Here is a 21593-nt window from a genome sequence, read left to right as displayed (position 1 = left end):
AAATTTCCATCTCAAATGTAATGTATTAAACTAAATTCAAGTTGAAATTGAAATTAAAGTTTTGATTTGTTTTTGTTTTCTTAATTGTTTCAAGTAATCAATTTTCATTCTTACATTTGTTAATCGTGATTGTCACAATCAACCAATACACTATTTTTAAGTTAATTGTTTCAACACGTTCCAATCAACAATTGATTGTTATCATAGGATTGCTTTTAATCAACAAATGATCAATATTTAAATATAGCACGAAGATGATTAGAATTGTTTAATTGATTGTGATACTTGGAGTAGCTTAATTGTTGGTGATGGTTATGATTAAGAAATGAGGGATTCGTTAGATAGTGAATGCAATTGATTTAATTAAGAGTTAATTGTAACGTTACTGAAGAAATTAATTTACATCGTTTAAGAAAAAGTAATAGTTTTTACAGTTGATTTAATGACAATTTAAGTTAATCACTTAGCTGATGGATTAGTTAATAGTAAAAGTGGTCTTAATAGTTCCCGTTGAGGTGCTGGTTTTTTATGATAACGAGCTTCGATATGTTGTAATCCCACTAATCCTCGTCTTAATCCAGGATTAAATATATGGGGCAATGGGTTAATCCTTGCCGAGATTATCTCATCTGAGGTTTTCTCCCGATCAAAATTATCATGGGAATGAGCAAATTCAGCGGGTTGTCCATATTGTCGTCGACCGAAAAGTTCATTTCCATTGGAGCCCAAATTTAATCCATTTAATCCGAAATCGTTAGAACCAATAAAATCCGATGAGCCATCAAGTGAATTAAATCCTGAGGGATTGAAATATTGTCCATTAGATTGTGATGAGAACAACAATAATATCAAAGTAATTGGACACAAGATGAAACTTAAATTAAACATGATTAATGTTGAATCTTTTAGATTTTCACCATTCAAGATACAAAAGTCCAACAATCAAATTTAATTGTTGGAAAACAAAACAAACCGTCTAAACAATAGACTGATGAGTTGACACTGATTGTGAGACGTTGATTGTTAAAGGACAATCGTTGAATGTTGGACCTTGGACATTGTGAATTTCCGTTTTTTTTTTCGCTGGTTCCAAGTTCAGCATGAGAATATTTTCCAACTCCCTCGATAAGTTCAGCCCACTTCCGGTTCCACTCTAGTGATCACCTTTATCTCCAATGGATTAATTTTATCACGGATCAGGGAGTTGATTGAACGTAACATTCAAGGTCACTTTTGGTTTACAATTTCTCACTAAAATGATTAAACTAAATTGTAGATATTTAATCTTGATTGTAGTTGAAACATTTTCCAATCTTAATCCATTGTTAATACAACAATTTATTTCTGTTAATCACATAAATCAATCAAATTTTATTCTTGACCAATTTAATGACCAAACGTTTTCCTCTTAATCTTTTCAATCATCTCCAAGGTTAAGATACATTTTTAATCACTACAATTTAACATCCTCATTGGATTAACAATTAAATCAATTCACCGATCATCTTGTTATTATATTGATTAATTTGGTTGATCATTTTACTAATTAATCTTCATTTTTCATCTTGAATTGATGTTGATAAAAGTATATTGATCCTCTCAATTTTAGATTGAAATTGAAATGATAATAATAAAGTTAATTGTTGATCAATTTTTGATTAGATTGAGAGATTTTTTTAATGATCTGAATTAAAGTTATGATTTAAATGTTTTACATGATCAATTAACCGTATAACCCTGAACACAATTGTTTCCCGATTATATTTATTATACTTTTATGACGATTATAATAATAACAAACGATAGTAAATTGCAACAATTAACTAATTGTAAGAGTTACTTGGTCGAGTAAGAAGAGAAATTAACATTTTTTCTTTACGAAAAAATTAACCAACAAGTTTGTATTCATAAGAAAATATGAATTATTCATTAATCATTTCGGAATTACAAAAATTTAATCAATCAAATTAAAGGAAAATTAAAAAAGTTGAAAAAGTTAATTGAGTTTTGAGTTTTGGTTAAGTTTGAAAAAAATTTTCGCTCATTTTGGTTACCATAGTAACGCCATATGATTGCGTCTTTTTCATTTCCAATCATGTGTTTATTGTGGTTGCAATTGTTTAATTGTTGGTAATTAATTGTGATGTTTATTAATAATCTTTCTTGGAGTGTTAGAAATACTATTAAGAGACAAGGATTCGCGTTGATCTGGTCTAGAAATGCTGTTGCTCTTGGTGAGAAATGGGTAAGTTTATTTTTGGCTTTTCTTTTGTTTTCAATGTTGTTGTTCATTTCGTTTAACAATCAACTAATCACTTTAATCAATTGATTGTCTATTTTTCTAGCATAAACTAAACAAAGCAGTACTTCCCAAAGATTATGCTCTTCAACATTTCGATTCGTTTTATCCCAAAGTTTACGAGGATAAATGGTTATCAATAAGAATCGCTTTGCATTGGCCTAATAAATGTGTTGCTGTGGTCAATCCATTCGCTAAGGATCCGGATGAAATTTCGGCCACTTTTGCGATCAAAGGGGCTTCAAATTTAAGTCATTTCTATTCTAAATACAGGAGACATTATGAGCGTCAAAAATTACGGAAAAAACTACTTGAAGAGAAAAGGTAACATGATTAGAATTACTAACGATTTCAACTAATGGTATTGTTTTGTTCTTAGAGAGGCAAAACGTATTCAAACAGCCATGGAAAAAGGAGTTACTGTTGATGAAATCGAAAGTGACATCGAAGTATCGGACATAAGTGATGGAGAACTTGGAGGAGTCCTTTCAGCGGCTAGTGATCCTGAAAATATTCTCGAGATGTTTCAGACCGACGTTGATTCTTTGCGGGACAAGGAAGGATTCATGGAAAATTTATCGAGTAACATTGACCTGAATGATTTTGTTCCATCCAGTGAGATGAAGTATGAAGAGGAAATAGTTGATAAGGATACTTATTATCGTTTCTATGATCCAAGTCTCGAGTTTGATGTAGAAAATGTTGTAGAGCCTTCGCTGGAAATTCCTGAAACTCCCAAGATCTTCAGTTTTCCTCGAGAATCATTAGAATCCTTTGATCCTCCAAGTTTGTCAAACGGAATGGTTGACTATCTACTCATAGATTCTGCTGCCATATTACCCGTTTTAGCCTTAGGGTTGAAACCTAGAGATCGAGTTGCTGATTTGTGTGCTGCTCCTGGAGGAAAAACACTTCTAATGTTATCTACATTTCGTCCATCTTTCCTGTTCGCGTGTGACTCGGACAAAACTCGATTCTCGATTCTCCGTCAGAAAGTATCTGATTTCCTTCCTCGAACTCCAAGTCTCGCCTCTTCCTATCATTTAGAACAATGTTCAGCCGAAGATGTTGATCTAAATTCAGCTTTTGACAAAGTTTTGGTCGATGTGCCGTCGACAAATGACCGACTTGCAATCCAGGATAATTACGATAATTATTTCAAACCCACGCGATCCAATGAAAGGATTACGTTGCCGAGCAAACAAAAATCAATTCTAATGAAAGGATTAGAACTATTAAAACCTGGTGGATCATTAATTTATACTACAAATACACTTTCACCCATTCAAAACGATGGAGTGGTTCATATGTCTCTTTATGAACTTTCTCAAACAACTTCGAGTACTTTTAGCATCAGTGAATTGAAGGAAGCATTTAGGCCACTTCGAGGTCTCTACCGATTTCATACATTTCGTTATGGAACTCAGGTCTTACCCAATATAATCAACAATGTTGGACCTGTTTACATTTGCAAGATCAACCGAATCAAATAACGAAAATTTTGATACACAACTTTGTAAATTGCAGTTTAATTGTAATTAAGTCAAAAAATCTAATCAGTTGAAGTGAAACAAAAATCAATTTAATAACAATTTTGATGTTTTCCATTCATTAAACTCTGTATTACTAATTAATTAAATAACTTTAGATTTGCCGGAATTTTCTCAGTTAGAAGACGAGAATGACGATCGCAATTAAGACTGACCATTATCGAATTGATTAAGTAAATCAACTACTGCAGTTATTGACGATCGATGATGGACATTAACTCCAGCAGCGGTCGCATCTTTACCGATCTCGAACAATTTGTCCCAAATCGATTTATCCAAAAATTCGTGACAATGGTCAAGAGTTTTATATTTTCCACAAGCGTAATCAATGGCTTCGGTGACCTGGACAGAGCGGAATTAAATTTCGAATGAATTTCAACAATGAAACTTCGTTAATTGTCCCTAATTACTTACTGTTGATTCGAGGACTTGATCAATGTATTCCTTTGTTCCTGATCCGGTGATTGGATGGCAAACCTCTTCGATTTTTGTCGCAAAACAGTCATGGGCCTGGTGGAAAGCACAACAAGCGGCCACAGTTTCGTCCTCTTTCTTGACCGAACTTGTTATCCACTCGAGTTGACCGATGAAATTGTTCTTACATTGGACAATCGGCCCAAGTTTTTCTTTGTGTCGGAGACACTCAGCATGTTTCAAGAATTCTAATCAAGTGATAAATCGCAATTAAACTTATTGTTCCTCTGAGAACAATTAACTAATCACTTACCAGCTCGACCTTCAGGTTTATCACATCGATGTTTCAATTCTTTCCTCAGGTCATGTCCGAACATCCCGAAAAGTGTCTTTGGAAATGGTTTCAAACATTTCTTGTTGAAATCTCGAATACAATCAAGATTAGTGAACATTTTCCTGGAATTTCAAATTTAATCAGTTGATTATTTAATCACAACAATCGGTTAATTCACTTACGAACAATGATCTTTCATCTCTTCGTCATTATTAGGAATTGGAATGTCCTGGTCGTCGATTAAATCTAAATGAAGGCCACAATTATCAAGCGCTTCTTCAGCCTTTGAACAATCAGGATCAGCGATTACTGTTAAATATACTGTTGATGAAAAGATGATTAGTTAACTGGTAACAATCAATTGATCACAATTTAATATCTTACCAGTTGATAAAATCACTACGAATGAAATTACGTTGACCATAATGTAATTGGTATTTTGATTAACCTAATCACTAATATGATCGAAGTGGAAATGAAATGATTAACTAATCAATTCTGAAAATTTATACTTTCATTTGTCTTTGATTTGATTGTTTCGTCGGTAGTTGAAATTATTAACAATTAATAAGTCGATACGATTGATTGATTTACCACAAGGATTGATAATTTGTCTCCATTTTTAATCACAATTGTTAACGAAAGGGATTTTTTCAATTCTAGACAATTTACTTTAATAATCACTGGAAAAGTTAATGAATCTGAATGAAAACAAATAAAATTAATTCCTCGTAATTAACTAATTAAAGTTACCTTAACAATAGCAACAATGGTTAATTGCCCTTGAATTAATGGTAAGGGAATCCCGTTTGATTATTGTAATAATTGAGGTTACCAATTTAAATTGTTGGATATAATTGATCAGAAAAAAAAACTGAAACAATCAACGATTTTAATTGTGAGTTTATGATAAAAAAAAACTTTTAATTGTATCAAAATTATTATGAATACATAATTGAAAGTAAAAAAGTTTTCATCAATAATCAAAGGTAAACTTTCAACAATTAACTATCTTAATTAGTTGAGACCAATTGATGAGGAGAAAATTAATTGTAATCGAGTTGATTAAGTAAATTGTTAACCTTTTCTTTTTGATTTTTTTGACACTCGTTTCTCATCATTACATTTGTAGAGTTTGTTGATTTTTTTAATGTCAGTCTCACTTAACCCTCGCCGTTGACCAATACTGACCCCGTCCTTGAGCGGGCTGATTGTGGCCCCAAATCCCTTAGCGAAAGCGTGGCTTCCATAGTGCATTACACTGTTGTAATCGTAAGGTTCACCGAGGTGAGTTATTTCTCGAAGACTTAATTTGGCAAAATTATATTCCATCCCTGAGGAAACAATTAGTTGATTAGTCGAGAGTCGATTTGGTTGTTTGGTGTTTTCCTTACCTCTTTCAATATTGTCCCAGTTAATTTTAACGAAAGAATCTCGATCGGCTCGACTTTGCTCATGCCAGAATCCCGTTGCGTGCATTAGCTCGTGTTCAACGATTCCCGAGTAGACGCAACCTCGGCCCAACAGGACGGGCTGCATTCGACCCACTTTGCCGACAAGCGAAGCGCAACCAAGTCCAGGGTAGATGTAAATATAATCTGAATCGTCGTTGGTTCGAGCTTCAAATTTAACGCAAGTACTATTATGATAAGTGGCCATCGCTCGAGCGATAACGGCCCGATCTCTTTCGCTAAATTTTCTCGATAATACATAAGGTATTCGTCCATTAGGCCAAGTGTTACTCGCCTCGAGAACTGCGTTTCTCTCTCGCTATTCAATTAACGAAACATTTTTCTCTTGTCAAAAATTCTACTCGCAATTAGTTAATTGTTTCACTTACCAGATCTTCAACAATGTCGCCTTCATAGTAATCAGATGAATATAAAACACTATCGTTGCCGATTATATCGTCTTCCGATAAAAATGACCCCCGTTCAAAATCAACTCGAGTCAACGGATAAATTGTATCTCTTTTAATTTCGGTTGTGTAAAAATCCTGAAACAAATGAATCAGTTAATTGTTGCACTTTAATTGTGCTTTCAAATACTCACTGGATCATAAATGAAACCATGTTTTTGATCCTTCGCTAATTGGTAACGTTTAATGATTAAATCCTCATTTTCTTCACCATTATCATTAACTAAATTGTTATTCTCATTTATTGAAGAGTCACTATAACGTAATACACTTGATGAAACAATTAAAATTAACGAGAAAAAAATTAATTGTACCAACATGATTTGACTTTTGTTTTTCCAACTTTTTGGATTCAAACTTTGCTGATTATGATGTTAACAGTAACAATTAAGACACTCACTGATCATTGATTAACATCATCATCAACTATTTATCATTTTCATTGGTTACACTCTTTTAATTACAATTAATTGATGGGATAATTATGATTAACTCACGGCCCGTATCATTGAGTAATTAGAAATTGTAATCAAACCTTTGTCACGGTGAAAGGTTAATCAACTTAACCATGGAAACTGATTAATTATTAGACAATTTAACCTTGATCTTCAAAAATAATTTAATTGTATCAATCGTAATTACTGATTTACATACCAATTTGCCTAATTAATTATGAGGGATCTTTGTCAATGTGATTAAGAGGCAATTAAGATCAATGTACTTTCGTGATTTAATTTGACACATTCAGTTGTCTTTTTTTTTATTAGAATTGATCAAAATTGATTAGATTAACATTATATTTTAATTTTACTAATTGAAACTATTAATAGATTTGTTTAAATACAGAATATGAATTAGGAGAGATACAATTATGATTGGAATTAGTATAAAATGATTTACGATCTTGTCCTTGTTTCTTCCTCCTCTCTTAGTACCAAACTTTCAAATGGATGAATTTTGTAGTTTTCGATAGTTAATGAAGGCCATCGACGAATTTTAAATTTAACTCGATCTTTGGCCGTTTTAAATTCGGGAACCGACATTAATTTGAATCGACGAATGTCTAATAGATTACTGTTTGCACGATTTCGACCATTGATCATATCAACTACATCTCCTTCGCCGACATCCATAGACCTTTTTTGAACCCGTTCACCGTTAACTCGAATCTTATCTTCAGCATGTAAAGCATCAATTTTACTTCTTGGTATCGGAAGGGCCACTTTCATCACAGCGTCTAATCTGAGATTACCCGTCTCGATGTCCAAATCTACATAGTCAATGGGAACCAGCTCATCGTCGTCATCGTCGTCATCATCATCATCATCATCTTCGTCTTCTTTATCAGAATCTCTAGCAGATTGTTTATCTTTTGATCTCCTTTTCTTCTTAGCAGTAAACATTGGATCCTTAATTAGACTTGGTAATATTTTCAAGTCTCCAATTGAATAATTATCAATCATTTTGACTTGAGCTTCATTTAACTTGACCAAATTTACCAATGGCAATTTACCAGCATCATGAGAATCAATCAACGAACCATAATCAAGAGTAGACAATTTTCCAAGTGATGAATTGCCCTAAAAGCATCAAAAACAAATTACAAAATAAACAATTGATTAAGAAATCATATCAACACATTAATAACATTGAAAATGAATCAATCAGAAAATCAAACTCACCCATTTATCACCAGTACCAACAATATGTCTCGACCAAATTAATGTAGCTCCATGTTTCCTAATAGAACCTTTAACAGCCAATGAAAGATTATTAATAAACATAATTAATAAGTTAATTCTTCTTAAAAAGAAATTAATTTAATAAGAAAATCAAAAAATTACAAACACATGAAAATTTTTTTTTCTCTTGAAACCAAGAAAAAGAAACCGCGGTTACTATGAACTCTTTTTCTTATTGGAGAAAGAAAACAATCTGATTACTAGAAATTGTTCTTTATATCAATTAAATAGAACAATTTATTATCTCTTAATAAAGTTAATTTGTCGAACTGATAGATTCAAATGATTCTAATTGCAATAGAAAAGATGAAAAGTAATTTGTTTTAATTGGAATGGAAAAGAATTAAATTTCCCGCTCGAAGAATTTTAAGAAACTGAATGTTAGATGTCACTTTTATCGCCACTAGGATAACTTCCTTTCAATTCTGTTTCCGTTTTCTAAATCGGTTTCGGTAGTTTGGTGTATTTATATAATTTGTTTTGTTTAGTAATTTAATTAATTAATCATGGTAAGTTTGATTGTTTTCGATGACCTGTCCTGTGTTGTTTCGATCCTGTGAATTTGCTTGTTGTCTAATCATTTGGACTTGGTGTTAATACTTGAATCTTTGTTATGGTTTCTCTCTTGTTCTTGAATAGGCTCGTGGTTTAAAGAAGCATCTTAAGCGATTAGCAGCCCCAAAATCATGGATGTTGGACAAATTAGGTGGTGTTTTCGCTCCTCGTCCATCAACTGGTCCACACAAATTACGAGAATCCATTCCTCTCGTAATCATTTTGAGAAATCGACTCAAGTTTGCTTTAACTAATGCTGAAGTTACCAAGATTGTCATGCAACGTACCATCAAAGTTGATGGTAAAGTTAGAACTGATTCTAATTATCCTGCTGGTTTCATGGGTAAGTTTATCTTGGTCATTAAAGGGAAATAGAGAGAGAGCCTTTATCGAAGACATTTAACAAATGAATTTGTTTATTGTTCAAACTAAGGCTTAAAATAAAGCATCGCAATATGGTCTCTCGTTGTATACACTACTTATTGTCTGTGAGAATTACCCATTTGCTGTACAATTCTAATCATTTTATTTATTTCATTTCAGATGTTTTAACCATCGATCGAACTAAGGATTATTACAGAATTCTTTATGATGTTAAGGGTCGATTTACCCTCCACAGAATTAGGCCTGAAGAGGCAACTGTAAGTTGAATGGAATCAACCTTTTTCAAACCACGTGGCTAATTGTAATTTTGTTATTTTTAGTACAAACTTTGTAAGGTCAAGCGAGTTGCTACTGGACCCAAAGGAGTTCCCTTCATTGTTACACATGATGGACGAACTATTCGGTATCCTGATCCCCTGATCAAGCCAAACGACTCAGTCCGAATCGAAATTGCCACTGGTAAAATCTTGGATTTCTTGAAATTTGAAACTGGTAACCTTTGCATGGTCACTGGAGGGCACAATTTGGGTCGAATCGGTACTATTACCTCTAGGGAGCGACATCCTGGTAGTTTCGATATTGTACACGTTAAAGATTCTCGAGGACATTCTTTCGCTACCAGGTAAAATTCTTCTCTTGTTTAATGGAAAATCTAACATTCGATGATGACAAATATTGTCCATAATTCTTGATCTCTATGAAAGTTAGATTAGTCTTCCTGACACGAATTTTAACATTTTGTCTATTACAATGGTATTGAAATTTCTAATCTTGTTTCATTTTGTTTCATTTTCAGATTGAATTACATTTTCGTTATCGGAAAAGGATCCAAACCTTATATTTCACTTCCCAAGGGTCGGGGTATCCGTCTCACTGTCGCCGAGGAGAGAGATAAACGATTGGCTCTCAAGCGAAGTAGTTAAATTTTCAATATCGATATTGGCTAAAATATTAAAATAACATTTTGAAACTTCAAATTTTGTAGTTTTTGAATTTTTTAATTTATTACAATCTATAATCTGGATATTTTTCGGTTAGCCGGTGAAAGAGGCCAAGATTGATTATGATTGATACAATTGCTAGAGTTGAGTGGTTGATGATGGTGGGTGACATGAGAGTGGCTATGGTTATGATGGTTATTCGTGTTCTGTTTACTTGAGTTCTGCATTGAGAAAACTGAACGTGTTTGATGATGATGAGATTGAAGAACGGGTTGGGGATGAGGATGAGGGTTTAAATGAGAATGTAAGTGAAGATGGTGACTGAGATGAGAATTCAGGTCCATGGCTACTCTTTCAGGTCCACGGTGTGTATATGGTGAGGTAAGATAGTTTTTAGGTGGATGGTAATTCTGACCTCCTCTAGGATCACATTCCTCTATTTGCAGTGGACACAGAGACGAATCCCATTTGAGGTCACTAAGTAAACACAATTTATCATTTGGAGGAATCTGACAGTTGTCAATACCTGCATATATATACAACATTTTTAAATAAGATGCATCCCATTCAGTCATTTCAATTTTGTTCTCTTTAACCAACAGGAAAAATTTGGTGCTCAACGACTCAGGGACGTACTTTTGTACCACGAAACTTGAACTATCTTCATTGTCAGGATTGGATTCACTGGTCGGTAAACCATTACCATCATCGTTTGAAGATTCATTTTCAGTACTTGGGATGTTATTGTTAGAAGCAGCATTGTTACTACTACTTGTCGGTGTCGGAGGAGGTGTAGTGGTGGCTTCAGGTGGAGGAGATGCTGTTGATGTTTTATTACAAACTGTTTTCTTGCTAATATAAGGCAATATCACGTATCCCGATACATTAATAAAACCGAGACCATCGACGTCAGCTTTAGAAAGACCTTGATTGAAGATTTGTTCACTTTGCTCCAAGAATTTATTTAGGGCTACAACATCAGAGAGGCAGACGACTACGTCCTTTGAGGTGAATTGCTCAAAGCCATAGAGATAATTACAGTGGAATCCATTGATTTCATTTAATAGTTTTGCCTCATTGTCTGTAATGTAGTAACTACGGACATTTATACAAGAGAATACTGTCCATGGTAAGGATTCACTGTATTTACCAATGACCTGATAACAGATAAATGAAGATGAAAAGATAAGAACAAAGCAAAAGATTGAAAGAGTAACATGGAATCTTGAAACTTATAGAGATTTGTAATGTTGCAAGAGATAGAAAATGCAAGATATTTCAAACATGACATAACTCCATCCATGTAAACAATGTGAGGATCGAGAAAGAAAATGAGATATTACCTTTAGTTCAACAACCCTGACTGGTACCAATTTTTGATCCTCTCGTAGGATTACAGGTAAAGGAATATCGTTGACAGTAGACCAACCAAATACTCCTTTAATACTTTTAGCATCTATACAATTGGTTAAATCTTGAACGCTATCAGGTACTTTCTGTAATGGAGAAGAGAAATAATTTCATGAGGATTGGAATTGGACTTAATGAACAGATTAATTTTGAGAAATCATTTGAAAAGAATTTGAGTTTTGAAGCTAAAACTGATGTGAATCAATCCCTTGGCCTGAAAATCGATAGAGAATACACACTCGATATAAGAAGAAAGGGTGAGACAATGGAGCTTCAATCAGTTGAGAAGAGACTTTGAATGAAAATAAAATGCTTGTTCTTTCATGTAAGATAATTTACCTTAGGTAGTTTAGATAAATCTTGAGCCCTTAATCCGTTGTTTATCGGTCCCGTTGAGCTTGATGTTGCTGAAGATGATGATGCAGATGATGGTAATGAGGGTAAAGCTGATACTGATGGTAAAAACTGGTTGAGGAATAGGTTGGACGAGCTACTCGTTTTACTTGCCAACAGATCATCACAGTCTCGTTTTTCTCTTTTCACCGATCTCTGATTACTATTGGGCATATCTTGTAACCATTTTTCCAATATACTCTGTCCTTTCGTCGAGGACATTTCCTAAGAGGTAAACAGGAAGAAGACCCAATCTGTCTTTTGTGTTTGTGTGTGTGTGAGTGTATTGGTAAATGTAAGCGAAGAATATGAGTGTATGTAGTAGGTATGTGAGTGTGTTTGACAGAAATATCAGTGAGGCCAAGAACAACTGGTTTACAATAATCTAGTTGGAACCACGTGAAAAAACCAGACAATTAATGAAAAATCAACCAAATTGGAATCACAGTCATGAAGGTGGTTAATAGGATCTCGATGATGTTTATAAGAGAAAAAAGCAAATTCGTTTTCACAATTTTGATGGGAATATATATTATGGATATAGTTGATATTCCTTTATTATTGTTGTCTTTTTTACTCTTCTTACATACACTTTTCTCTCTCACTCTCTCTCTCTCTCTTTCTCTCCTTCTCTTTTTCTCTATTTTTCTCTTCACATCAATAGAAAAGAGAGAGGCTCTACTATTAGTTACCAATGAATTTGATCAGCAAATAAGGTTGAAATACAGAAGAAAGATTCACCATCCTTGGACACCAGGAAGTAAACCATAAACAAATAGACTCAATAGTTGTTAGAACAAGACGATGATCAACATTCTGATAAACTATTTGGAAGAAATTAAAAGAGGAAAAGAAAAGAAAACAATTGAAAGATAGTTACCAAAAAAAATCTAAATCTTTTATTGTGAAGATTTTTCTTTTTCTTCAAAAGGGGAAAAGAGAAAAATGTCGAGCCCGCGCTTTTCAAAAACCAAATTCGAAGTTCGAAAAATGAGAAAAAAGAAAAAAAAATGTTTTCGATTAAATTTTGTTAAAATTAATCTTAATTTCATTTACTCGTTCGATTCAATTGTAACTATTAAACTAGTTTAAAGAGCAGCTAATCAAAGATTTGATCAACTGTCTAACTAGATCATCTTCTTAACCACTTGAGATTTTGATTGTTGATTAAAAATAGAAACAAGTGAAAATTTTCCCCCTAATTAATTGTTTACAATTAGTATGATAAATTTGATCTGTTATTTATTTCTATTAAATAAAAAGCATGATCAAACAATTTGATCAACTAATTAAGCTTATAAATTAACTTTTACACTTCTATGAGATTGATGATTCATGAATCATTGATTAATTTGATTGTTGATTGATTACAATTAGTTTTGTTACCGATGAAATGAGCAATTAATTTTGATTATCGTTATTTAATTGTCTATTTTCATTATAATAATTGTACATATACGGAAATCCTTTTTAACTTTTACAAAAATACATTAATACAAAGGTAACTCTTAATTGTATCTCTCAATATTGTAAACAATTAACTCAAAAGGATAAGAATAAGATAAAATTAATTTCTCTAATTGTAAACAAAAAATTATCGCTGATCAATTGTTTCCACGTTGATCAACAATTAACTTCAATCAACTATCAGAATTGAAAATATCTCCGCAAGGTGAATGACAAGATAATCAAATGATTTTACTATTAAATTATGGCATCAAATTTGATTTAGTCAATCAACTAAAATCCTTCCAGGTAAATTAATTGTAATAGTTGACTAATTATCATCTTTTAAAAGGTCAAATGTGTTTTAAGGTTATAATAGTTAAAGTAACAGACACAAAGAAATTGGAAAACAAATCAACTAATCAAGCTTAATTTTCTAGGGACAAATATGGTGAATAATTGATTAACTTACCTTAAATTGTTGATGATGTAAAGTAAGTTGAAAAGCATAATCCAAGTTAATTGTAAATGATTAGATTGATTAACTTTCAGATGATGTTGATGTTGATGTTTCACTAATGATAGTCATTAAATTACAATTAACATTCATTTTGTCTCAATCTCTAATTACATAATGTGATTAAACCTCCTTAGGAACTAGTTAGTTAGAGTGATTAGTAATTAGTGATTGTTGAACAAGTTAATAGTTGATGGGTTAACTGGTTTACAAGAATTAATAGAATTAAAAACAAAACGGAGAGAAATCAAATATCTAATTGATGGAAACCTTGGAAATCTTAAATTTCTCAAGGTTCAATGGTAACATAATGGTTATGGATATGGGATAACGAATATAAAATTAGCTCAATTAAGAAACAAAAATTAATGAGGATGAATGAAAAGACAAAAAGAAACAAAAAAAACCAATCAAATTGGATAAATCATCAACCTTGACCTGATTAGAATGGGTTGAGATAGGAAAATAAAATTGAATAGGTAAATGTTAGTCTTATAAATGGTGATGGTGGTTAAGTTTAAATTGTTGGTAATTAAAACACTTAAAACACAGTCAAGGACTCGCGTTGATTGTCACTGGATTTAATTTTTAGTCAAAAAGGTTTTCACTGTTAATCACAATTGTCCAAAAAAAGGTAAAATTTAAGTCCAGGCCAAAATTTAAAGTAATTGTATCAACATGTTTGTTTACTGGTAAACAAAAGACACTCACAGAGAGAGAGACACAAATCAATCAATCGTTTATTTAACTTTAAACATTTGTTGCAGTGACAATTTAATACCTGGTAAATGGTGAAAACAAAGATAAATAAGATTAGATGAGATAATAAATAGAAATTGTTAATCAACTAATTAACAGTAAATGAGAATAAAAAAGTTGGAGAACAAAAAATGTTCTTATTTGGTTTTTCGGTCGATAGATGGAGACACTTTTCGAACAATTTAAATATTCGAAATTCTTTTTTGCGCAAAAATTGAGAGAGATTAAGTTAATTGTTTTTCTTTTGTTTTTATAGATTTTCTAATTAATTTGTCTCTTTTAACTTTTTTATATTTGTTTAAATGAATTTCTTTCACTTCGCGGCGATGACAAGTCACCAATAGCTGACTAAATGCTTCTCATTTGTAACCAAGATGATTGAATATGTTTGCTAACCAATTAATCAAATTTTTTCTTCTCTTTGTTTATGTTAATATTTTTTTCTTCCAATAAGCTAACTGAAATTTTCTCAGTATTTTCTATATCTTTTGAGTAATCGAATTTGTCATCTTTGGTTTCAAATTACGATGTAAAATTATGTCTTATGTTAACCATTCAACGACCTTGGGATTGGATAACCACTTATCTGTTGCTGCAACTTGATGATTTAGTTACTATGGTTCACAGTGGAAAAACAAAGACACTGATTTCTTTATGGTAATTATGATACTCTTTTTACTATTACTTATTCTTTCCTTAACTACTATAATCAAGGAGCGATTATTGAATCGTTACAATTAAAGCACAAAGTAAAAAAAAGAAACAATTATCATCGTTTAAAATCAAGTTAAACGAGGAAAATTTTTCAAGTATTTTGTAATTAATCAAGAAATTAACCTGATGTAATAAATTAACAGCCAAGTGAACAAAAATTCTTGAAATCCAATCAAATCCGCGTGACCAACGATTGAGAAGAAAGTGAGATTACCTCCAATGGTGGAAAATATTACTATTCAACTAGAAATCTTCAAATGAACCTAACTTAATTTAGATTAAGTGAAAAGTGATCTAAATTAGGACAAACTAATCTAAATAAAGAGAAGAATAATTAAGGTTCGTCATAGGCCGGACCGAAATTGTTCACTTGAGACTAACTAATCCTAGATTACGATGAATAGAAATGTTTACGAGATTTGGTTAAGATGATGATGATGATTCCAATTCTGATGGTGTATTTGTATGGATTAAGATGGAAACAAGATTATTGAGAGAGTAGAATTGAAACTGAAAGAAGATGAAGATAAATTGAAGAAGAAGAAGAAGGCGTCGTATTAACTAGTGATCTCATGACCTAAATTTCGATTACCTGTTATCGGTAACAAGCCACGTTCGAAGCCCTCTTTTTATATTCTACACTAAATTCTTATAAAACATCTTCAATCTCTCTCTCTCTCTCTCTCATTTTCTGAACGCCTTTTTCTCCTTCTTGATTTGATTTTTTTTCTCAATTTGAAATCATCATGATATCTACTTACCTTTGCGTCTTCTTCTTGGGTACAACTGAATCATGTCCCAAGTGAAATGTTGATTGTCCTTTGCTGCCCAAATCCAGAGTGAAAATTAAAGTTTCAACATCTTTATTAGTAATTATTGTTTCTGTCTTAAATTATCTCTCTAATTATAACCAACCGGCAATCCAAACATCATCACCATCAAAACGAGATCATCATCATCATTAAACTATCAGAACTCTTAGTACAAAAGTGACTATCATCTTCTTAAAGTTAATCAACAAAGAAATCATAGTAATTAAAGTTAAAATTGATGAAAAACAAATTATAAGCTAATCAACTTTACCTTTTTGTTTGGTTTTTCTTGTGATCTTTTCAACTGGAAACTTAATTCAACTTAATTAATTAGCCTTAAGCAACCAAAACCCTATGGCTGTACGTTAATATAACAGGAAATAATCTGTTATTAATTCAATTGATTAACCAAAGTTAACACACAACAAATTAATCCAGCAAAAAACAATTGTGACAATCAAATCCTTTGTTTATAAAAAGTGATCACTAATCATCAACAAAGAGATGATTCATTTCAAAAGCGTAATTCTCATTGTGATTGTCACTTTGTTCATTGGTAAGTCTTAATTTTCTTAATTTTCTTAATCAATTTAATTTAGTTCCAATCAAATTGATTACTTTTTACTCATTTTTTTCGAAACATTCATCGATTTGATTGAGAGGTCAATTGCTTATTGCTGATGAGAGACAATTAGAGTTGCAAAGTTTTTTTCCTTCAATTGTTTTTGTTTTACATTAATTAACCTTTTTTTCTGTTAATCATCAATTTTTGTTCCTCTTCTTAATTAGTCTTATAACAATTATCATTCTACTTTTATTATTCATCTTGTGTATTCAATTTTCACTCAAGTATAACACAACAATTAACATTTAAACAATTCTAACAATAGTTACCACTCCCAAGAGTTTATTTGATCAATCATTTTGATTATTTTCCTCATATGTGATTAGATTGACTTCACCGGTGCCATTGTTTTACAATTTGTTGATTGTTCCTTGATAGTTTACTAATCTTATCCACAAACCGATAGACATCAACAATTACGTTCTTAATAGTTAACAGATCCAATTAACTTAATCATGTGTGTAAAGTTATTGGGAAGAGACAAAAAAAATCCGAAAACCATGATAATCAAATATACGCGACAATCATTACGATTTATTAATCATCTTCAAATGAACATCCTTCTGATCAATTTACTTCTTCTAAAATCAATGATTAATGATTTATATTAATCCGGTTCCTTTAATTTTGACAAAATGATAAGAAAAAAACTACATTCATAACCCATGTTACCCTTAACCCGAAATCTGATCATTTGAGCTGAAAATTAAAGTGCCCGTGTCCCAATCACTATTATATTCAATTATCATCAATAATCATAACATGTTACCTGTCGATTAAGTTTACCTGTCAAGCTTGTAAATTAATCTTATTATTATTGTAAGGAAAAAAATAAGACTCGATAAGATTGGATTTGGATTTAGATCTGGATTGATGATTTGATAGACTTCGCAATGATTTAATAGCGTTAACAACGGACTTGATTCATCGTTGATTTAGTTATTATTTACATTTCCTTTATGATTAAATCGACTATTTAATCAATTGTCATCTCTTTAATCCGATTGTAATCAAATTGTCATGATACGGAAGAAACTTAATCATATCTAATTCATTATCTTAACCATGATGGACATCGGATTATATTGGCTACTTGTAGATGATTAGTATCTCTCTCTCATTAATTACTTTGATTGTGACCAAATTTCCGTTTAAATTTGTGTTAATTGTTGTTTAACAAAACGTTGATTTTGTTCACGAACAACAATTACCGTTATTATTATTTTTTGGCTTTTTAAAGTAACTGTAATCTGATTAGAATCACAATTAACTTTGTATTTTTCAATTCGTTTTTTTTTCGTCTCTATTTAAATTGTTATCATTAACAATCCCTTTGATCTACAATTAAGTATTTTTAGACTATTTAGTTAATCACTCAATTTAAGCTCATTAAACTTATTGAACATTTTCAGTTATCATATAATTCATTTGATCAACGATTAACAATTGATTTAAGGTCATGATTATTATTGCTCTTAATTAGATATTAATCAAAATTATTATTTTCTTGAATCAATCTGATTATTATCCTCCGATTGATTGTTTCATTTAAATAAGATTTAAATAGCAAGTTAAATTGTTTGGATTAAAAGTTGAATCCTTTTTTTTTAATCATCACCTGATTGTTTAGTCAAACTGATCAATTTAAATTTAGTTGATCGTAACAATCAAATGATTGGACATTTTAATGATCAAAAGTCATTTGCCAAATTAAATTTAGTTTAAATAAAATTTAATTGTAATCCAGTTCAACTTTTAATTAAGGTTAATCATTTGAAGATCAACAAAAATTTTAATTCAAGAAATTAATCAAATTTTGTTTTACCTTTTAGGTTAACAGTTTAAATTGTTAATTATTTATCTTTAATCTGGTTAATTAATTAATCTGAACTTCCGGAAAGGTAAAAGTTAAATCAATACAATTTTAATCAAAATTAAAATGATTCACTTATCGATTAACCATAATTTACTATCGTTACCTTAATTGTTGACACTAAAATCAAATTGTTATCGTTTTAATTTATTTCATTAAATCATTTCATTGATGATAATCAATTAAATCTCGTCTAGGTGTTTCCCGTTTCATTTTAAACCAGTTTAGTTACAATCAATTAATACTTATAATAAACACGATCAGTTGTTAATTAAATTTGATTATTAAGCAACATCATTAGCCGATTTCCGTCTTTCAACAATTAAATTGATTTCAATTGTAATACACAAAACTGATTTATATTCATCCTGATTGTTGAGTTAATTGTTAAGGTTTGATTGTTAATTGTTGGTTCTTTTTTTTATTCTTCAGGTGAAACATTGGGTCAAGGTCGACGAGCGCCCCAGTCCCTTGGTCAAGCAAACAATGGACGTAGATCACAATCACCATCATCATCTTCATCAGTAGCATCTTCAACACCATCACCACCTCCATCGCGAGGATCCCCCTCACGAAATAAGCCCGATGAGCCTGAAGAAGGTGAAGATGACGATGACGACAGGTCACCTTTTAATTGTCCAAGATCCGATGGACTTTACGCTGACCCAAGTAACTGTAAAAGGTTTTACCTTTGCGGTGCTTACCATGCTTACTCTCAGGCTTGTCCACCGTCACTTTATTTTGACGATAAGTTAAAATTCTGTACTTTTAAAACGGCCTCATTGGTCTGTGGTCCAGTCGAAGAGGATCCAGAGGAAAAGGCAGCAACTAATCAAGATAAACTGACCGTTTGCAATAAGCAAACTTGCCAATTACCCAATTGTTTCTGTACTGATGAAGGTACAACAATTCCCGGCGGTATTCCCGCTCCACAAACGCCACAGTTTGTCCTCCTCAGTTTCAGTGGGGCAGTTAATGAGCTCGTCTTTGAAACGTACAAAAAAATCTTAGGCTACAGTGGCAAATACTCAACAGCTCAATCAAGGTAATTGTTGTGTAACAAGTGATTGGGTATTTTATTGATCGAGAACTAATTAATTGTTTTCTTTGCAGAAATAATCCAAATGGATGTGGAATCCGATCAACATTTTTCATTAACCACGAATATGCTAATTATGCTGAGATCCAATGGCTCGCTGGTCAAGGCCATGAAATTGGACTTCATTCAATCACGTATGTGTTTAATTAGTTCATTTTTTGATCGATTCTCATAATTTTCTAATCATTATACTTTTGATTATGTTTTTAGTCATAGAACACCCGAAACATGGTGGACTGACCGTGCCAATTATTCACAATGGGCTGAAGAGGTTATCGGTATGAGAGAGATCCTGTTGAAATTTGCCAACGGCGGTGTAACTACCAACGGAGTTTTGACCAGAGACAATATTGTTGGACTTCGTGGTCCATACCTTAAGCCTGGAGGTGACCCAATGTTTGAAATGATGCACGATTTTGGTCTCATGTATGATTCAACAATTGTTGCTCCTCGAAGTCCAGTTCCCATTTGGCCTTTCACCTTTGACCATCGACAACCATTTGATTGTTCAAACAATCCAAGCAATAACAACAACAATAATAATAATAACAATAATGGAGGAAGTGGCTCCTCTGAAGGATCATCAGGTGGACGAACTGATATTCTTAACACTGACGGACGAAATGGCCGTGGTCCACCAGGAGGAACACCCCAACGTCAAAAAAGATCAGAGCCTTTAAACCGATCAAAACGATCATCACCTTACCTTGGCCGTCCGCTTAAATGTCCAACCAAACCTTACCCTGGACTTTGGGAGATCCCATTGAATCCATATTTCAATGAATTTAATACTTGCCACCATTTAGATCAATGTGTTTTCCCTTCGGCCGATGAGACTGACGATGGTTCCGATATTGTTGAATTTCTCATGGACAATTTCAATCGTCATTATTCAACTAATCGCGCTCCTTTCCAACTTAATTTCCATGTTACCTGGTTCACCTCGAAAACTAAGGTTCGAGCCTTGAACAAGTTCATTGAGAAAATTTTAAAAGATCACAAAGACGTTCACTTTGTCACCTTCCAACAATTAGTTTCATGGATGAAAGATCCACAACCTTTGGGCACTTGGAACCTTAAATGTGAGGACACAAGTAAATCAACATCCGGAGTCTGTAACCGTCCCCACACTTGTGTACTCAAACACTATCTTGACAAAAACGGCGAAGCAGCTCAAGCCGATGAAGCCTCTCGATCGGACACCCGATACATGCCAGTTTGCCATCCAACCGCTTGTCCTCAACAATATCCATGGTACGGTAATCACGGTGGTTCGACTCGTAATTTCAAGACAATAATGTCGCTGGTTGATGAAGCCCTTGGTGCCGAAGGTCAATTTCCAATGAAAATAATTCAACTCGCTCAGATTCACAAGTTTAAATCCTGAAAGAAACCATTAAATTATCGTCAAAAATTTATCATCACTCTAAATCTTTGATAATTAACTTTTTGTACCTTTCATTTTGATACATTACTGATTAGTTATCATTTTTTCATAATTAATCATTTAATCAATTAAAATTGTCAACCTTTTTTTACTAAATTCATTATTTAGTTTTATTTTAAATCTCAACTAAATCAATGGTTAGATTTACAATTTGTAATTTTGGATTTAAATTTCCATGTGTTGTAACAATTAGCATTTATCAAGAGCATACAAGACTTGAAACACAACCTAAACAATTGTGTTCTCCTAGCAATTAGAACTAATTCCGATAAAATTAGAACTGAATTAATTTCAATGTCGAATCGTGATTATTAATAGTACTCTTGATCTATACGACTCTCTGATTATTCAGGTTAATGGT

General features: G+C 32.2%; 7 protein-coding genes across 10 annotated transcripts; 3 read left to right on the top strand and 4 right to left on the bottom strand.

The window, feature by feature from the left end:
• The first annotated feature begins 2076 nt into the window (after positions 1-2076).
• On the top strand, positions 2077-3915 carry LOC128397229 (5-methylcytosine rRNA methyltransferase nsun-4-like). The gene is made up of 3 exons (XM_053357929.1): positions 2077-2245; positions 2346-2623; positions 2679-3915. The coding sequence occupies exons 1-3, from the start codon at positions 2144-2146 to the stop codon at positions 3790-3792; spliced, it is 1494 nt and encodes a 497-aa protein (XP_053213904.1). The 5' UTR covers positions 2077-2143; the 3' UTR covers positions 3793-3915.
• LOC128397233 (uncharacterized) lies at positions 3860-5151 on the bottom strand. Its single transcript, XM_053357933.1, has 5 exons — positions 4982-5151; positions 4780-4918; positions 4577-4719; positions 4264-4511; positions 3860-4191 (listed from the first exon to the last, which is right to left on the bottom strand). Exons 1-5 carry the CDS (start codon positions 5019-5021, stop codon positions 3994-3996), a joined length of 768 nt encoding a protein of 255 aa, XP_053213908.1. The 5' UTR covers positions 5022-5151; the 3' UTR covers positions 3860-3993.
• Positions 5152-5373: 222 nt separating this feature from the next.
• On the bottom strand, positions 5374-6939 carry LOC128397230 (hatching enzyme 1.2-like). Its single transcript, XM_053357930.1, has 4 exons — positions 6650-6939; positions 6438-6593; positions 5992-6367; positions 5374-5931 (listed from the first exon to the last, which is right to left on the bottom strand). Exons 1-4 carry the CDS (start codon positions 6833-6835, stop codon positions 5675-5677), a joined length of 975 nt encoding a protein of 324 aa, XP_053213905.1. The 5' UTR covers positions 6836-6939; the 3' UTR covers positions 5374-5674.
• A 297-nt stretch (positions 6940-7236) lies between these two features.
• On the bottom strand, positions 7237-8374 carry LOC128397232 (mitochondrial transcription rescue factor 1-like). The gene is made up of 2 exons (XM_053357932.1): positions 8198-8374; positions 7237-8095 (listed from the first exon to the last, which is right to left on the bottom strand). The coding sequence occupies exons 1-2, from the start codon at positions 8297-8299 to the stop codon at positions 7412-7414; spliced, it is 786 nt and encodes a 261-aa protein (XP_053213907.1). The 5' UTR covers positions 8300-8374; the 3' UTR covers positions 7237-7411.
• Positions 8375-8627: 253 nt separating this feature from the next.
• LOC128397231 (40S ribosomal protein S4-like) lies at positions 8628-10173 on the top strand. Its single transcript, XM_053357931.1, has 5 exons — positions 8628-8766; positions 8897-9155; positions 9356-9453; positions 9517-9818; positions 9993-10173. Exons 1-5 carry the CDS (start codon positions 8764-8766, stop codon positions 10117-10119), a joined length of 789 nt encoding a protein of 262 aa, XP_053213906.1. The 5' UTR covers positions 8628-8763; the 3' UTR covers positions 10120-10173.
• Positions 10174-14748, bottom strand: LOC128397228 (probable serine/threonine-protein kinase MARK-A). Of its 3 annotated transcripts, XM_053357927.1 has the most exons (5): positions 13859-14748; positions 12633-12764; positions 11887-12325; positions 11481-11633; positions 10174-11294 (listed from the first exon to the last, which is right to left on the bottom strand). In XM_053357927.1, the coding sequence occupies exons 3-5, from the start codon at positions 12160-12162 to the stop codon at positions 10209-10211; spliced, it is 1515 nt and encodes a 504-aa protein (XP_053213902.1). In that variant the 5' UTR covers positions 12163-12325; positions 12633-12764; positions 13859-14748; the 3' UTR covers positions 10174-10208. The 3 variants fall into 3 exon arrangements, with proteins under 3 accessions (XP_053213902.1, XP_053213901.1, XP_053213903.1); XM_053357926.1 differs by having other exon boundaries at positions 11887-12764; XM_053357928.1 differs by lacking the exon at positions 12633-12764.
• Positions 14749-14885: 137 nt separating this feature from the next.
• Positions 14886-21328, top strand: LOC128397227 (chitin deacetylase 1-like). Of its 2 annotated transcripts, XM_053357925.1 has the most exons (5): positions 14886-15319; positions 16523-16744; positions 19119-19731; positions 19800-19919; positions 19996-21328. In XM_053357925.1, the coding sequence occupies exons 2-5, from the start codon at positions 16693-16695 to the stop codon at positions 21170-21172; spliced, it is 1962 nt and encodes a 653-aa protein (XP_053213900.1). In that variant the 5' UTR covers positions 14886-15319; positions 16523-16692; the 3' UTR covers positions 21173-21328. The 2 variants fall into 2 exon arrangements, with proteins under 2 accessions (XP_053213900.1, XP_053213899.1); XM_053357924.1 differs by lacking the exon at positions 14886-15319 and having other exon boundaries at positions 15600-16744.
• Positions 21329-21593: the final 265 nt, after the last annotated feature.

This window comes from Panonychus citri, unplaced genomic scaffold (assembly GCF_014898815.1).
Source record: "Panonychus citri isolate SS breed McGregor unplaced genomic scaffold, ASM1489881v1 Contig00028, whole genome shotgun sequence".
NCBI classification, from domain to species: domain Eukaryota; kingdom Metazoa; phylum Arthropoda; class Arachnida; order Trombidiformes; family Tetranychidae; genus Panonychus; species Panonychus citri.
This window is presented reverse-complemented; position numbering and strand designations above follow the sequence as displayed.